This window comes from Alosa pseudoharengus, unplaced genomic scaffold (genome assembly GCF_046254945.1).
Source record: "Alosa pseudoharengus isolate Yale_2024_CS ecotype anadromous, Long Island Sound unplaced genomic scaffold, YU_APseudo_1.1 YU_APseudo_1.1_scf_1, whole genome shotgun sequence".
Classification (NCBI taxonomy): domain Eukaryota; kingdom Metazoa; phylum Chordata; class Actinopteri; order Clupeiformes; family Clupeidae; genus Alosa; species Alosa pseudoharengus.
Genome location: NW_027468564.1, coordinates 11,040,335 through 11,059,389, shown reverse-complemented (window position 1 = coordinate 11,059,389; position 19,055 = coordinate 11,040,335). Strand labels below are relative to the sequence as shown.

The 19,055-nt window shown below is 38.7% G+C and overlaps 1 protein-coding gene across 1 annotated transcript in view; it reads left to right on the top strand.

Moving 5' to 3' along the window:
* Window positions 1-19,055, top strand: part of LOC143137432 (myelin-oligodendrocyte glycoprotein-like) — a 30,583-nt gene that overhangs the window by 6,289 nt on the left and 5,239 nt on the right. The window contains exon 2 of the mRNA XM_076297627.1: window positions 9,193-9,300. Coding sequence (XP_076153742.1) covers window positions 9,216-9,300 — 85 coding nt within the window. The 5' untranslated portion in view covers window positions 9,193-9,215. The remainder of the gene's footprint in view (window positions 1-9,192; window positions 9,301-19,055) is intronic.

Sequence of the window (19,055 nt, the reverse complement as noted above, 5' to 3'; positions counted from 1 at the left end):
TCTGTGTTGCGTTCATTTCAGTGACTGATGCGAGAGAAGCAGGGTCTATATTGTGTTGCGTTGCGTTAATTTATTTTCATTGGGCATGTCCACATCTCTTCAGCATAGCAGCAGCAATGCCAACTCTTAGTTGAACTTTTAAGTGGTGTTCAATGGTGTTGCTAAGTAGGCTGAGTTAGGCCTATAGGCCTAAATCAACATTGAATTAGTTATTGGATTATATTAAAAAGAATCGGAATTATTTGTGGTTGAGCTGGAAATTTCAACTTGGTGATCAAAAAGTTTTGGATTTCATGTTGACCGCGACTTCAGAGCATTGTTATGTTGTGTCAGTGTAAAGTTAGCTAGCCTAGTCTACCCAAATATTTGTCTTACAAATCTAAACCACAGGCTCACGTTAACCCTTTAACCGCCAGGGTTTTTTTTTAAAAACATTGAATTTTGACATCAAGATTTCAAAAGGCTCTGGCTTGAAAGTGATTTGAAATACAGGGAAAATGTAAATGAGAAAACTCTTGAGTATGACCCAAAGTTTATGAGGAGAGTAAATTTACACATCTAATTTGCATATTATGACATCACTGGGCGGCGGCCACATAGAATTCCGCAACTTCCAGTAAATACTGGATGTTATGGTTATGGTTATGGAATTTAGCAGACACTAAACATATTTTTTTGTGTTTTTTTTTTTACATTTTATCTACATAACAGCTGAACAAGGAAACAGGAACAAGTAAACCAACAGTAGTGGACTATAACTATAGCTACTGCTGTACCATAACAGAGTTTTTTTTTTTTTTTTTTTTTTTTTTTTTTCTCAAACAATGATGATTTTGACATCACGATTTCAAGAGGCTGTGGCTTGAAAGTGATTAGAGATAAAGGCCTAATGTATATTAGAAAAATGTTGAGCATGACCCAAAGTTTTTGAGGGGAGTAAATTTACTCATCTAATTTGCATATTATGACATCACTGGGCGGCGGCAACATTGAATTCCGCAACTTTCAGTAAATACTGGATGTTATGGTTATGGAATTTAGCAGACACTAAACATATTTTTTTGTGTTTTTTTTTTACATTTTATCTACATAACAGCTGAACAAGGAAACAGGAACAAGTAAACCAACAGTAGTGGACTATAACTATAGCTACTGCTGTACCATAACAGACGTTTTTTTTTTTTTTTTTTTCTTCAAACAATGATGATTTTGACATCACGATTTCAAGAGGCTGTGGCTTGAAAGTGATTAGAGATAAAGGCCTAATGTATATTAGAAAAATGTGGAGCATGACCCAAAGTTTTTGAGGGGAGTAAATTTACTCATCTAATCTGACAACACTGGGCGGCTCTGGCGGCTATATACAGTATAATTACGCAACTTATACATATTTGAAGTTTTTTTTTTTATCCACATAACAAATGAACAGGTAAACAGGAAAATGTAAACCAAAAGTAGTGAAGTAACACTAAAAGCTATACCAGAACTAGTAATAGTAAAAGTGTTTTTGTTGCAGAAACCAATCTATCTATCCAGGTGACATTGTTTGTAGTTCTTTAGAGTGTGGTACCGCTCATTGCAAGGCACAGCACACAGACCTATCCCACACTGACTGCATCTGTACTTTGTCTGGTGGCGACCTTGAGGGTGCGATCTGAGCAAACTGCACAATCTGGGCGGTCAACAGCATCTTGGAGCCAGTGTCGTTCCGTTAGCCTCAATGGCATTTCTACCCCCTGTGCTGAAGGCCTTCCTCCTTTTTTGCTTTCCTTTTTTGAATACCCCTCCAGTAAAGCTGTAATGATATCCTGAATGAAGGCCTTCAGTGGCTTGTGTGGACCAGGAGTACACCTGCTGTAAAGTATGTGGGAGTTGACCACACTGATGCTTAGAACCGCATTGAAGATGCGGTTGTACCATTTCCTAGATCGGTGTGGAAAGAGGTAGGTTTTCATCCTCTGATCAGCTGTATCTACTCCTCCCATAAAGCTGTTGTACCTGTCCACACACACAGGTCTGTTTATGTCTCGGAAACCTGTTGCTGTGTGTTTAGTCCTAATTCTTTTCTGAACACACGAGTTCCCATGCAAAGACGACAGCATAGTGAGACGTTTTGTGTCATGCCACACACAAGCCAACAGTTTGCCATGTCTCATGAACACAGGGTCATCTCCTTTTTTCATAGGCAACTCAGATGGTTTCAGGCCCCTTGGCATACCTCGCCTGTTGATGCTCACTGTCCCACACAAACCTGTGTCATGAGCTGCTAGTTCGTTTGCTATGGCTGGTGATGTGTAGTAACTGTCCATGTACACTGCATGCCCTTTCCCTGTGTATGGGGCCATAAGTTGACGAACAATAAGGTGGGTGGCACCTAAATGATCAACGTCATCATCTGAATTGTGTCCAGTGTACATGGACCATTGCAAAACATAACCAGAGCCAGACTCACTCAAAACAAATGCTTTGAAGCCATATTTGTCTGGCTTATTGGGGTTGTACTGTCTCAACGTTGACCTTCCCTTGAACGCTATGGTCATCTCATCTAGAGAGAGTTCTTTGTGTGGACCATAAACATCTGAAAAGCGTGGAATGATCAGGTTTATTATGGGACGCACCTTGAACAGTCTATCATGACCTGGTTGACATACTCTCTGTTGTCAGTAAAATGGAGGAAAGACAGGATCATTTCAAATCTGTTCCTTGTCATTATCGTCCCAAAGCCAGGTGTATAAGTTGGCCAAAATTCTGCCCAATAATCCTCTATCGCGGATTTTTCTACCAGTCCCATGCACAAATGCAGTGACAGGAAGGCCTTCATCTCAGGGACAGAAACATCATACCACCCATGAAACCTGGATTGGGGTTTTAAATGTTGAGAGTCTAAGTACTGATTTGCATACCTGTTTGTTTCAATTGTAATTAGGTTCCAGAAATCATCTGTCAGAAACAGGGACAGAAAATCTAGGGGGTTATCATTGGATACATTTCTGACTCCTTGATATCCAACAGGCTCATCAAAGTGCTTGATCCATTCCTGAAACACCTCCTCATTTCCCAAATGAATCCAACCATCACTATCATCACTAATTTGCCCACCCCTGATGCCTCTACCATGTGAAATCCCAGCCCTATTTCGACCACCCCTGCTGCCTCTACCACGTGAAATCCCAGCCCTATTTCGACTACCCCTGTCTCTATCACGTGAAATCCCATCCCTATTTTGACCACCCCTGCTGCCTCTTCCACGTACACCTGCTCTCCTACTGACACTACGACCACGATTACCCCTGTCACCCCCACCTCTATTGGGCAAAGGGTAAAAACGAACATCGTGTTGTGCTTGGTGTACACTTTCGTCGCAACACATGGCAGCATTGCCGGTCGCGCCGTCATTATTTGCACTTGGCCGATCGTCATTCCCTAAAGGTAGATTTTCACCTTCAGAATCAGAATCGGCATATACCCCTAGCTGAACCAACACTTGCTTAGTCGAAAACATTTGTTTCGCCATTTTTTTTAGCTTCAATCTACCCGAAAACAATGGAATTCAATGCGAAAAACCACTTCCGCGTTTGAGCATGAACCCACACTTTAGTCTCTACTTCCTCGAAAATTTTTCATTGGAACATGAGATAAGGGTAGTCTTGAATCGAAGCTCTGGGTGTCTGCCATCTAGTGGTAAAGAGTACAAATGAGATTTTACCTACTCGAGTAAATCGTCTGTTTTATTCAGTAATGACGCTTGTCGCAATATTGTGACATGGGCGGTTAGAGGGTTAATCTAATGGGCTTTGAGACATCTGTTTTGTCTTGTGACTAAGTCTCCTGGATCAGTTGTTTCCAGTTTCATAGAAACAAGGGTGTTACATTAACAGTATCCTAACTGCAAAATCCAACTTAATAACGACCCCCACTCCCCGGGGCTAGGTGGAAGGTGTTACAGTAATAGCCGATTGGCATAGCCTACAGTGGCCTAGGGCTGTCAAAAAATTGCTCAAAAATGATTTTCGAATTTTCCCATCACGTCATCTGTTTTTAACTTTTTAGAAACTTTTGAATTAACTGAAAGAAGATAAATATTTTTTGTTATTTTTGGAAGTTTACGTAGCATACAATAACTTAATAAGAGAAACTCCTAGCTAAAATCTTTTATTGCTATTTAGGAGTACTTCTAGTGGTAAGATAAAATATTTTGTGAATATGGACCCTAGTGTCTAACTCAATGCATAGCCCACTTACATAAAATAATGGTTGAATATTACTGATAATCATTGTTATTTAACTCATTGAATTTCGGAAGCTTTGGCCCAGAGTGCCAGCAATCTTGATTATTGTTGACGATTTTTGTAGAGCCACAACGTATTCTATGTTATAGCTATGGACACATACTATGGCTTGTTTGAAAGGTGAGACTTTAAGCTCTCAGTGGGTACAAAACGTTTATTTCTACATGCCTCTGTTCCTAAGAAATCCCAAGCTAAACAGTGGCTTCATCAAAATCCCTGTTTTATTTCTAGAAATGGAGATGTAGCGTCTTTGATGAAATATGAAGTATTGCCTGTAAAGTTTCCGGGAAGTGATCTAGCGAGACCTGGCGAGATTGCCACCAAGTGATTAAACCCACGAAAATGGCCTGGTTTTGACCTGACGTGCATGTGTCACTGATTCAACCCAAAGCGGCAACCACCAAAAGCAGAGTTTTAAGATTAAATGTCCAGATAAAATGTGTTTTTATCTGGACATGGTTTTCATGAGTTTTCGATCATCATATATTTCATTTTCATTCATCACAGAGTTCCCAAAATCACATAAGGTGTGTTAGAGTGTCTAATTTCGTAATTAAAAAAGCTAAAAACGTAATATTACGTTTTTTTTTTTTAATAATACGTTTTTGGCACTCAACGCATGGGAAGGAAAAACGTAATATTACGTTTTTGGCACTCAATGAGTTAAGAACATGCAGTGCGCGTAGGGCACCAAAATCATCTTGCTCGTAAAAAATCATCATACCGCGCATTGTGGCGGGTCTGTTATTTAGCCTACTTACTGTAGGCTGCGCAAACCACAGGCCTTTATTTTGGGCAAGCCTGCATTCGAGGCAGGCCTTCTGTTGAAGAATTTTATATAAAGCCTGTGCCAACAGTAATCCTCCTGCCCCCGCTGCCACAGCTGTGGATAGTGTAGCATGCTCATGCGTTATGTCTCCTTCTTGCAAACTTGACTAGGCCTATAGCGCAACCATTTACGTCTTCATAAAATAACAACTTGCCAGATATGCCTTCATAGCTTGGGCTTCATTCAGCATTTTGTTCTTCCACTAGAAATGACTCTTCTACATTTGCTGCCTGCTGCATCCTTTCTGTTTTTATTGTTTAGAAAACGTTTGATGTCTTGAGTTAATGCATTAAACATTGTTTGCTGGTAACACTCCACAAATAGCCTACAGATTCTTGCGTGTGTATTCTCTATTCTCTATTCTCTCATGGATGCATTAATCATTGCATTCGAAAATGTCAGGAAAACAAAAAAAACAATTAAGCATCCTCTCATTCGCCCTGAGAGGAAAGCCCCCTATAAAGGCCAGGTTAGTGGATGCTAGTTCAGAGGTGGTGAAAAGAGTAAGCCCGTTATTGAATTGTCAATGCCGTGTGTCAAATCTTTTCTTCTGCAAGTCTTGAGAAATTACAAATTATACTTATGCCCCATTTTGAGTTTTTTGCCCAACATTGCCCATCATTTAGGAGGGCATTGCTCCTACATACTTTGGCCGATAATCAAATGCCTAATTTTTTTGGAAAGATAGTTTTTGGAAAACAATTAGAATAACTGTCACAGACACAGATTTACAGAGGCTAGACTATTGTTCTTATTCTTATTCTTTTTCTACCGGATAACATGCATCTCTGAACTGACCACATTTCAGCCAGCCCTCTAGGTCTTGACTTGACTTGATATGACTTAGATACAAGTCCATGTATATATATATATATATATATATATATATATATATATATATATATATATATATATATATATATATATATATGGTAACACTTTTTTTTAATGTGTCGCTGTTACAGTGTACCTACCTAATTAGGTACAGTGGTACAACCTGTGTAACAACATGTACTATCAGGTACTATCATTGTACTTGCATTATGTATTTTTTTTTAACATTTATTTTTGTGCAAATAAATCCACGTTTGGGAGCTTCAATCAGTGTGTAGACCTTTATTATTTCTTCTCTATGAATAATTTTGAACACACAATTTTTCATAAAAATGTTAAAAAGATAAAAACACTTTTTTTATTCCATGTTTTTACCACATTGTCTTGCAACCTTTTGGCATGTGCAAGTGTAATTTTAAGTAAGAACAAACATATTGGTCAAGAGAAAATCAATATTTGCCAGGTGTATGAATAATTTTGTTCTTAACTATATCTTAAAAAAGTCTAAAAAGTCAAATTGTCAAATTAAAAGATAGCTAGGCTATCATAAAAAAGTTGCATTGTTTGCATGATAAAATGTAATCAGGTAATCCTCAACAATGTAACTGTAATCTGATTACACAATTTTTTTATTGTAATCTGGGCTGATTATAGTTAATTGATTTTTGTAATCTGATTACGTAATCCAGATTACATGTAATCCGTTACTACCCAACCCTGTATATATATTTATTTTTATTTTTATTTTTTTTTTCAAGAGTGAATGTCTATGTCTAAAATGATACAGGTTTGAATCAAAGAAAAGTTTTATAATGCCCCTTATCTACAGCAAGTAGCCTACACTATCATAATAGGTTAACTGTAGTCCAGGAAAGACTTTTCAATAAATAAAAATCAGGTGTATATTGGCAATCGTCCAAAATAAGCTTGTAAATATTGGCATATCGGATATTGGCTAAAATTCAATATCGTGCATCTCTAATTATTAGAGGTGTGAATCTCTCATGTAAAACATGATCCGATTTGCATCTAGATACATTGGCACGATTTGATACAAGAAAAGATACATGTTGATAAAATCACGATTCAGTGTGATTCGGTGCAATTCAATGCAGTTAAAAATGTAAAGCATTCTGAAAGAATGTATCATTTACTTAAGGTGCACATTGATTTTACATGATCAATTATCATGGTCATGGTGGTCAATTAGGCAAAATAAATGTGTGAATATGATTATCTAAACTGAGTTTTGTATCATATATTCAAATGAAAAAAATAATAGTCTATATTTCAGTCAAACACTGCAGCCAAATAGAACATAAAACTACGTTTTATATATTTTATAGAGTTATGTGTATCTGATTCTTTTCAAGGAGATATAGCATATTGTTGAGGTAAAACAATACAGAAATAAAATAAAACAGTGCTTAAGACACACATTTTTGCTTTTTGGCTTTTTCTCATATAGCCAACAAGAATAAAATAGGCCTACATATCACTGAACTCTGGGCCTATTTTGTTCCAACAGTAGCACAAATGCAGCACAATTTCTCTCACTCTGGTAAGAATTCTTCACCCTCTAGTAGGCCACCTGTTAGAATACACCAAAATAAAATAAATCACTGAGTTAAAAAAAATTCTGGGAGAGGGCCACAAGACTCCCCTCTACTTAGTCCCACCCAGTTTTGCCCATGACAATGCCCATGACAATAACATAAGAAAAACAGTCTCTTATAACACCTGCAAACATACAGACACATGGATTACAGATAGATGAAATTTAAGGTGTATATTCTACGACACTCCTCAATCGGTCAGTCAGCCGTTTCCTCTTTCCCTGTTCCGCCGACAACGGTTTTCTCACTTTCTGCTTCTTCTCACTTATTCATGCCCGTAACAAGACACCTGTCAAGTTGAAATCAATTGAACCATCGGTTTGAGAGAGATGTGAATAACACACACACACACACACACACACATAAACACACATACACAGACAGACAGACGTTCCAGCAATTTATAGACAGATTAAAAAACATAAAAAAACGAATGTGAATCTCTTGTTGTTGATGGAAGTTACTCTGTCACTCTGCGCATGAGATCTGCGTTTGTCGATAGACTTATTGAATCTTAAATTCAAAATGGCGTCACCCTGAAAAGAAGCAGAAAAGGTACTTCAGATAGTGTCTGTATAAATAAATGTATAAATGTCTGTATTGTGGCTTCTAAATAAACTTCCAGCACACATACAATGTTGCCAGTGGCTCGTTTTAAATGTTAAGAACCTAATTATGGTTATGGTTATGGATTTAGCAGACGCCTTTGTCCAAAGCGACACATAAATACAAAACAACATAATAATATTTAAAATTGAACAGGGAACAGATTAAAAATGTTGGTCACATATAATAAGGAGAATAGTTATAATAAACAATACTATCAATTCAATCAACAGAAATTACACTGTTAACAAAGTGTGGAGCTCTTGTTTGCCTTGTAGATGGGTTATGTAGTGCTTATAGTGCTGTGGAAGAATCGGTAAAAACTGGCTAAGTTCAGAATGCTTTGGGTCTTTATAGAGCCACCCCTTGTCCAGCTTATGGTCATACTTAACATATCTAAAATCCATTTAACAATGGATTTCCCCTTTTAAAATAAACCAAACGAATCAAATGTTTTTACGAGAATGCGCTGGGTAAGTCTCTTTATACTGAAAACAATACCAACTACAATTTTTGATCTTGATATAAGATTAATAACACTTGGATTTCTTAGATAAGTAGTTTTTGCAGTGTGCCTGGCTGCTCTAGTTGTTGGCTGCAACAAGTTGAGTTAGGTAGCACCAATTTTATTTATTTATTTATTTCATAGTGACAGTACTACTATTTGGTATTCAGAAACAGGGATCCATTTTTTTTAAAATGCCCTTAATTCTCCTTTACAATGAATTGTGTAAAATGTTCTCAGAATCATCTCAAACACTGTTTGCACAGACTCATGACTGTGGGGTTACACAGGTTAGCCTATCGCTAAAAGGCAGCAATTGGCTAACTTGTGTATCCCACTTCCGATTAATTATGCTAAGCTAGGCTAACTGTGTCAGCCTGGGTTATTGCAAGCATAATAAGAGAAGGGTCTCTATCCTTTTATCTAACTATGGGGTAGACAGCAAATAAGCTAATTTTAAAAATGGTTGGCTTATGGCTAATGGTTCTTTTAACGATCCTTTGCGCACTGTAGGTATTCAAGCTTTTTTGCTGGTCATGGCGTGTGGGTGCAGCTGCCTGTCCAAGCACTGGGTGTGTTTATGGGTGATGCTTCATCTGTGCAGTACCATTTGTGATGCAGGTAAGCACAGTTCAACTGAAATATATTCATTATTTTCATGGCTTTTCACACTTCTACAGCTTTTGCAGGGCCTAAATTTTACTGCGGGATTGCGGGTATTGCGCATAATTTGTTCCAAGTCCCACAACTCTAGCCATCATAATGCGAGAAATTCCTGCATACACTTTTACAGCCTGTCTGATGACGTTAATCTAATCATGAAGTAGCGTGAATGCGGTGTTATTGACCGGACGGATCAACTACCGAATTGAATTGAACGTAGCCTCATGAAGACGCAGACACACACACACACACACACACAGAGAACCACTTTGCGGTTACGCAAATAAGCTACGCAACCATGGCAAACTTTTACATCTGGAGAGAGCTCATTGGTAACTATCCTGCTAGCTCAGATCACGTTTGCCAGTAATGCTCACTAAAATCATTAGTGAACATTGTAAAACACTTGATCCCAGAAAGATTGTCTTCGACTTTTTAGTTTTTTGAACATTTATTTTATCTAAAGACATAGAAGACATAATGAATTACTACATATGATGATCTACATATCCTTACGCTCTATGCACAACTTGTACTCACTAGCTTAAATTCGTCAGGATGAAGGCTAATTACTCTCACGTACTTCTTAAAGTGACAGGCACTCAATTACACCTACACATCACCAATGTGCACTCAATTAGACCTACACACCACATTAAAGATATGCCTAAGTGTAATAGTTTAAAAATCAATATGAAGCATTCAAATTACTAAATATGTTTAGCTACTAGTAATTACTAGTAAAATACTATACATTATTAACTAAATACACTCTATAAGTATAAGTATATAAGCCATCATTTTCATTTTTTTGTGTTGAGAGAGTAAAGCAGAATCTAGGATGGCCACTGTTGTGAATGATAACACTACTATATTCAATACGTGACGTCAAGGTGGTGGGGGCTCCCAAATTAAGTACATTTTTAAGAAAGTATTGAAGAAGTGCCAGTGTTAACATTTGATTTTAGGATAGCGGTACAGAATTAGGGCAGAAACACAATGCAGGCTAGTTCTGGTTGCCTTTTAAATATCTTAATCTACTTAATCGTCATTTGATGCGGGTAAAAAGTATCAACTGTTAGTTTGGTAACGAAGGTAGGCCTAAATGATTAAAGCAATTTTGGAAATGTGGGAAAAACACACAACTTGGGCAAAAACATTTTGTATGCACTTGCGGTTAGTGTTGCACAGAGCACCGAGACTACAAAAGAATCGCGATACCCTGAAATTAAATAATTAGTATCAATACTTTTCAGAATGGCCGTGTTCTTTTGAAGTAACATGCCTGTGCGCAAGGAATGCGTCTAGTGCCTCCCCTAGTCTGCACGTCTTTTCCTCATGCACATGAATAGTCTAATATCAAGTTGATTTGCTCACTCAAATTTGTGTTGCTAACCTACCTAGATGAAAGGAATTAGGTCATTTAGGCTTACTGCAGGGTTTAATATCAGAAATAGGCTATGCAACCTTGCCAAACTTTTACATCGGGAGAGAGGTCCTTGCTAAAAATCCTGCTAGCTCAGGTCATGTGTAGTGCTGCCGCGATTAGTCGACCTAATCGACCATGAAAATTAGTCGACGGCAATTTGTTTAGTCGAAGAGTCGTTTTACTATTGACCGCCTATTTATTTTTGGTCTCACACGGCTGTAATGTTATATTAACTCTATTGTTAGTGCAATTTTCCATATTATAATTTAGATTCAGATTTAGATTAATATTATTTTGATTAATGTTTAGTGATGGTTTATTATATCATGATTATGTTATGATTACATAATTGTATTTATAGTTTGCATGGTAGTTTAATACATGTTATGTGTACATGCATTGCTTACAGACATAGGAACTGCTTGAGAGAGCACACTGACCTATGACGTAGGGCAGGGGTTCCCAAACTTTTCAACCCGCGACCCCCAAAATAACCAGAGACTGGCGCCAGAGACTGGTGCCAGAGACTGGCGACCCCCACTATCCCTGGATGTGACTCAAAAAATAAAATAAAATGTGCGCACTGGCCGTATGCACTAGGCTTATCCAAACACGGGCTTAACGACAACACAAAAGAACAGTTATGATTTTACATATAGAACTTTATATGATAAAAGCAGAATACCTTAGTCAAAAAATAATATCCATGAGTGCACATTATTGCTGTCATGTGCAAACTTAACTTTGAAACATTACTTTAATTTTCCATTTTAAAGCAACACCAAAGCACTTTTCCTGTCGCACGCACGCTTGTTTATCCAGCACTGGCTTTGGAAATAACGATGTCTACAGACAAGGTAGAGTACGTTGCATGATTTTATGAAAGTATAATGTATTGCGACATCAGAAGCAAGTCAAATTTGTAGTTTCTTATGTCTCATTCCATCGAACTACAGATCCGCTACCCGATCTGGCAAACTTGCATAGAGCGGTTATAGCCGATAGAGGGTCGCGAAGAGAATGCAGAAGTGCCGTTCACCCTGTTACGACTTGATGATTTTGGAAACAATATTTTAATGTACAAAAAAATATTTGGTGTTGCTTTAACAGAAGAATATCTCAGTCAGGGTAATATCCACAAACTGTTGTAAACATATACATTGTTGCTGCGCAAATTTACATTTTGTCAACTACGTTTCAGCGTTAATCTCATCTAATGAGATGGATGCACGCTATGCGCGGAACACAACAAGTCCATTCTTGGTTTAATTGTGGAGACGGCCACACGGAGATCATCCTCCACATTTAGACGCAATCTGTATTTGTTTTTAATATATGTCAGTGCAAAGAACGGCGTCAGTACGTCCATCGCGGCCTTGGATAGCTGTGGATATTCCCTCTCGACTGAAATCCAGAACTCAGCAAGCGTCTTGGAATTAAAATCTGTCTTTAAAGTGCGGTCACATGACAGCTCAACCAGTGCGTCCTCCATGCCGGCTGACAGATGACTTGCGGTGGTTACAGTGAATGGTGATCTTATCCAGTCATAATTTTTCAGAATTTTATTTTTTCCAAATGTATTTGATTTATGGAAATAATTTCGCGACCCACCCCTCGCCGTCCCGCGACCCCCACTTTGGGAACCCCTGACGTAGGGGAACTCGCGCATTGATGAAGTGTAAATACTGTGTGTTTTGTATCTTGTTTCAGTATTCAGTAAAGACGGAGCGAACACACTGTTTTCTACCGTTGTTTAACACACTAAACGCGCGTAGACTTTCCGTCTTAGAGTGGTTAAGTGAATGAATATGTTGAGAAATAATTACTGATCATAAGAAGGGAACTTTAGCCACTACATCTATGTTATTAACTCTTGAAAAGTACAATGACTGTCTTTGGATGTTAAACAGGCTACTAAGACTTTGACATGTTTTAAACCCCACTATGCACGCAAGTGTTAACGCCAGCAGCAAAGCTGCGTGCCTGCCTGCTTTCAGCGCAATTAATTATTAGGCAAAGCTAAGTGGGGGGAGCTAAGCTAGTAGGTTACGCTAGTCCAGACTCTGATATAGTAGCCTATTGTGGAAATTGAAATAAATGAAGTGAAGTGTCTCACGTTGACAACGCAACGGCGTGTTATTACTGTAATTCATTCATACAAAAAAACGTTAAACCGAACATGCCGCCGCCCGTGATATCAACAATCAAGGTGCGCGTCATTTCCCATGGTCAATAAGTCACAAAGCATATTTTTTTAGCGTTCAAGCCAACTGATAAAGTGAAGTAATCTATGTGGTAAGACGCGCAAAGTGCCTGTAGCCTACTTGTTTTGAACATGCTGATGTTAGGCTCATTTGCAAAGTCCTCAACTCCTGTCGCCTTTCAAAGTCCAGCGTTTCTCAAACTATGGGCCGCGCGGACCAGCACCGGCCGTAACGTGGACATTGCTGGTCCGGAGCCGCGGAGTGAAATTATTCCCGGGGTTTCGTCTGATAATTTGCTGCGCAATTGATCAAGGAACCGCGGACCGACAGAAAAAGAAAACAAACTTTTCTGCAATCAGTATGAATTACTTGCTAATTTGGTGTCATCAAACATAGAGGCATACAATTAAATGGTGGTATGAGCGTTCATTCAATGCGCGAGAGAAACTGAAACCACTTGATAACGTTGGTAGCAAATCTCCAATTCAACCTATTGGAAAGCTATTTAATTATGAATCTACATTTAATAGAACAATATGGATTTATGCAACTTCCATAAAAACAGAGCACAGACTATAATACACTATCTAGAGTATTGTATAGTCAAATTTGAATAACGTGGCCAAAAGCTTGTGGCATAATTAAATATGTAAATATTCTTTCCATTTGCCTACCAGTATATGATGCTTGCATGAGGGAAACATCCCAAAACGATGACACCCATATAATTGCTGTTGTTTTGAGAAGTATTTATCATGCAACCATGCAAAAGCAATGGAACTATTCTAATTATATTTTACATTAGTAAAGCAGTCCTCTGATGTGCATGTTTTCAAACTTTTTGTGAACAATGTTAGCACTTTAAACACTGGCTGCTTTGAAGTGCATGTATAACAATATAGCATAACAATAATAATTGTGATGTGATATAATGATAATTTGATGGGGGGTGGGTTCATGTAGGTGGGCCCTATGACCCGAAAGTATGCCATGACCGGGCCTAAGGTCAAAGAAGTTGTCTATGTCGATGGCAACACTGGCATACAAATAAAGTCTATCAAAGGTCTGACGTTACTGTAGATCTGAAGGTAGCATTTTAAATGGGTGTTTTTTTTAATACATAATGTTTTTGAACAGTTTACTTACAGTAATACAGCTTCTAACAAAAGTAGGGTGATATATATTTTACGTTTTCCCTTTAGTTGAGTTCAAAATAAAACGTACACAACAAAATAACAAACACTTGATTTAAAAAAAAAATAGTCGTTTAGATTAGTCGACTAATCGAAAAATTAGTCGAAAGATTAGTCGTTAGAAAATTAGTCGTTAGTGGCAGCACTAGTCATGTGTCATTTGTATAGTGCTCACTAAAATTATTCTATTCATTAGTTATTTATACTATAACTATTCATTAGTTATTTATTCGTTTTTTGAACATGTATTTTATCTAATGACACCGAAAGCATAAAGAACTGCAGCCACATATCCTTGTTGTATATGCAACTATTTTTCACTAGCCTAAAACTGTGAGACTGAAGGATAATTACCCTCACGTATTTCTTAAAGGGATATTCCACCATTTGGGGAATTACGCCCATGCATTTTCCACCTCCCCTTGAGTTAAACAATTGATTTTTTAATAAATGTTTTTCAATTTAGATTTTCTAGGCTAATTTGACATGGAACTATACTCTCATGCCGGCGTAATAATCTGCTGTAGCTCAAACTTGTTGCTGGAAGTTAAAGCCTATGGGGACTATTTTCAGGTTCTGCGTGATCATTGTGCTCCTGCGCCTATGGTACGTGTGCAACGTTCCTTGATTATTACGCCGGAATGAGAGTATAGTTCCATGTCAAAAAAAAAACACTTGTGTGGAAGAATTTTTAGCTTAAAGGGACACCAGGCAACGTTTTCGTGTTAATTACTCATCTTCGTAAGTCGGTATATGGTTAAATGACTCATTACAGGGCGAATGAAGACTCTCTCGCCCGCCCCTACTGCCTGTAGGAACAATATCGCGCTTGCAAGTTCAGTGTATCGTACCCGCCGACCGAAGCAGGATCAGTTTACATCCTGCATCCACAGCACAGAGGCAGGCTAACGAAACGCTAGCGATTGTTGCAAACGTGTGTGTATAATGGCAGAGCCGGCGAAGAAGCTGCGAAAACCCTTGACGGAAGATGCAAAGAAAAGGAAAAGAGCTTCAGACCGAGTGAGGGGGGAGTTTGAAAAAAGCATCAGGCTTGCCTGGTGTCCCTTTAAAGGTGTATAAATATTGAGAGTCTGAGATAAGGATTTCTCGTTAGTAGTTTATTAATCTCTGCACAGAGGTCTCATAAGCATCAGGCAATCAGGATACAAAGTATCTGCACATACACATGACTTGGTCAATACAATGGGTTATTTAAGAATCGAGGACATTAAGAACATTTCTAACGTCGTACAACACATGATTTGCCATCGGACCATTAGTTATCGAAACAGAAGTATCAAATAATAAGAACTAATAAGAACTTTAAGAACTAGATTAGTGTCAAACAGAAAGAGTGAATTCACACTGCATTAAAAGTATAAATTATAAGGAACATCACAAGCTAGGCTAAACACAGGAGAGTCCATTCAAAAGTGTGAAATCATACAGAAACACAAGTATCAAATCAAAGGTTAAGGTCCCTCTGTCATTTTCCCCTCACAGAAGAGACAAGTTTTAAATAGGAAAATTACCGGAAACCTTAGTCACTTTTAAGCGTGATGCTAGCAGGCAAGATGCTAATGGTCTAATCTGATTCAATGATCTATGCTAGGCTGGAGCTAAAACTGGTATCACACTGGTATCGCAAATTTTAAATAAGCATGCATGCATTTGAAAATCTCACTGCACACAATACGACACAATACGACCAATGTTTACTGACTGATTTGTTGCAGCACTGTCATCATCTGTTTAGCTCGCCTCATGGCCCGCCTATATCAGATACACCGATGTGATTGATTCCTCGCGATGCAAGGGGTAAAAGTAACGTGCATCATTACTGGTTCCTCGCGATGCAAGGGGTAAAAGTAATGTGCATCATTACTCGTTGCCAGAGTGTCTCGCATAGACAATTCAGATTGTGCTTTCGCGAGAACTCTGGATTTCCAGGGTACCACTTTACAGTACAGTCCGCAAAAAGTAGCAGAATTCTTTGTGGCATGTTGTGTTTTACACAACATTTCCAGTAGTCATTGATGTGCTGATGACATAAATGAGGAAATATTAGAGTACTTAAGGAGACGTGATGTTGAACTGCATGTGCCGATGCCATTTAACCCAAATGCCCCAGCAGCAGCAAGGAAGAGGAGAGCTTATCTGACAGAAGAGCTGCATCGTCTATAGTGAGGTATAGTGAAGCAAAGTAATCTCGGTCTAATGTTAGACTACATTGCAAATATATCACCATGCACTCATAACCTTGTGATTCAGTGTGAGTGAGCTCAAAACATCGGAAAGTATGTCTTTGTGACATTTCTTTATTTACATGTTGTCAAAAAGAAAAATGGCAGCCATGGAAACAATTGTGGCAATTTCCTCCCATGCCTATTTAACCAAAGTTAATTTGGGTGGGTTTCTGCCATCCCCATACAATGCCACTTCTCTATCTTTTACGGTCCTGACGAGAACCTCGGTCTCATTGGCTGTGAACCGCTCCAGGTGTGCACCTGGCAAATCAGCCATTATAATAGAAATCCGCCATGGGACAAGCACGCCTGCTTTTAAAGGGAATGTGAGATGATGCTCTGATTGGTTTATTGCATGTGACGCCCAAACCACACCTATGAGTAATGTAGCTACTTTAGACCAACCCATTTTAGATTTGTGTCAGGCACAAGAGTCATTTATCCCGGCGGTATAATAGCAACAGCTCCCGAGGTCCGCCCACAAAACTACTTGCATTTTGCGTTTGATAGGCTACTTTGTGTTTCCGACCGTTAAAGGAGAATTCCGGTGTGATATTGACCTAAAGTATGTTGAAACATGATACCGAGTGTGAACGTATGTCTCATAGCTCATCTTGGCTTGTCCCCTGCACTCCGAAATCTTGCGCTAGTTAGCCGATGCTACCAACAGCTTTTTCAATGGGGGTGCCTCAGCATCGGCCTAGCCATGCAAATAAATCACTGTTTTATACCATTTATGAGGCTCAAAGTATCTCCACACTTCATTGGTAGACTTCCGATGGCCCTGACATTTAAAACGAGACATTGAGAACTTTTAAAAAGCACTGGTAGTTTATTTATAAGACGATTTAAACAGACAGTACCTAAAGGAAGTTTACCGTTCGCAGCCATCTTGAATTTAGTCACACTAAGTCGAGCGACGAGTACGAATGAACAGGTATGATGAGGGATCAAATTCCAAAAATAATTCTGTGAAAATGCATGGATTCCAGATTAGATATAGGCCTTTATCACCCGAAGAGAAGAAATACTCTTTTCTGATTGGCTGGCGGGGTGGCTTTTAATTCTGAGTAACGGGACACCTATGAAGTAGATCTGGTAAAATTTGGTTTAATCGCCGTTCCATATCAATGCTTATGAATGGTAACTATAACAACGATAGTAGGACGACGGTTGAGCCTGGAGGCAGGCTTCGCAACAATGGAATCAACTGTAAACAAGCTAACTGTCCATGCTATCGCTGTTATAGGGCCAACGAAAGTTGTACAACAAGCTGAACTAGTGAGCTTCTTTGTAAACGGAACCATGTGTTTCCATTGCTTTACAGTAGCAACCGGGTGATAAGCTTTGCCCCTCGCCCTCGTCCATTAATTCCGTATAACAGGACACCTCGGCGGCCGTTATCCCTTACATAGATGGCCAGGTTGTTAGGGTCAAGGCTAGGTTTTTTGAGGGATGGCTTATTAATAGATAACTTAAACGACTGTGGTACATGCCCTGATAGCAGTGTATTATTTATAATCTGGATCAAGGCATTATCCAAGAAAGGGAGAGCAGTCTTCAGAAGATGGGTAGGAATAGGATCCAGTAGACTAGTTGTAGATTTTGATGAGGAAATTGTGGAAGTGAGGTCTAATATGTCGATAGGTGTAAATTAATTCAATGTTGTTCTAGGTCTCATCTGTGATTCAATTATGTTTTCGCTATCGTTCAGCAATGGTGTCACGTCCTTGCCTGGCTGCTCGGTGACCACGCCCCCTGTTCCTAATGAACCTCCACTTCTTCGTTCTCACTCCCCAGAGTACTAATTGGGCACACCTGTTCGGACTCCCATATAAACATCCTCTCTGCCACAGTTGGTCACCGGGCGTCGTCGAAAGTGGCTTCTAGTTTCTCTGCTCCTGCGGTTTCTCAAGTGCTCTCCTTTTCTCTGTTTCTTGGACTATTCTTGAAAGTTTCTCAATTTTCCTTGGACTCTGTTTTGGACTCTGGTGGATACAACTCCCTATTTAAGTTGAGTACTCTGGTTTTTCATCATTCAGTTGTTACTTTGTATTTCTGTTGCACTTTGTTTACTTTTGTTTTGACATCTTTTATTTGTACTTTGTGATTCCTCTGAGCTTTTTTAGCTACATTATCTTCTGAGCATTTGAATTTTTGTATTCTTTTGTGACTTTGATTCTGAACTCTAGTCTACTGTTACGACTTCTGTGTGGATCTGCCTTCGTCAACCCTGTGCAAATAAAAGCCTGGTCCTTGCAACTAATTCCCTGTTCGCCTTTCTCTCCCGAGTGATTCCCTGACAAATGGAGTATGAATATTTGGTGAGACTGATATTAATCTTGTCTCTAATTGTTTCAATTTTGTCATTGAAAAAGTTCATGAAGTCATTACTGTTTAGACTTATAGGGATAGATTGAGTTACTTCGGTATGGCTCTTCATTAGGCGGGAGATTGTGGTGAAGAGAAATTTTGTCGATCAGCGAGGAATAGTAGGTTGACTTAGCCTCGTTTAGTGCTTTTTTTTGTTGGTGATAAGGCTATCTCTCCATGCTTGGCGAAAAACTTCCAATTTAGTGATACGCCATTTTTGTTCTAGTTTACGCGCTTTTTGTTTGAGGGTTTTTGTCTCTGTGATAGA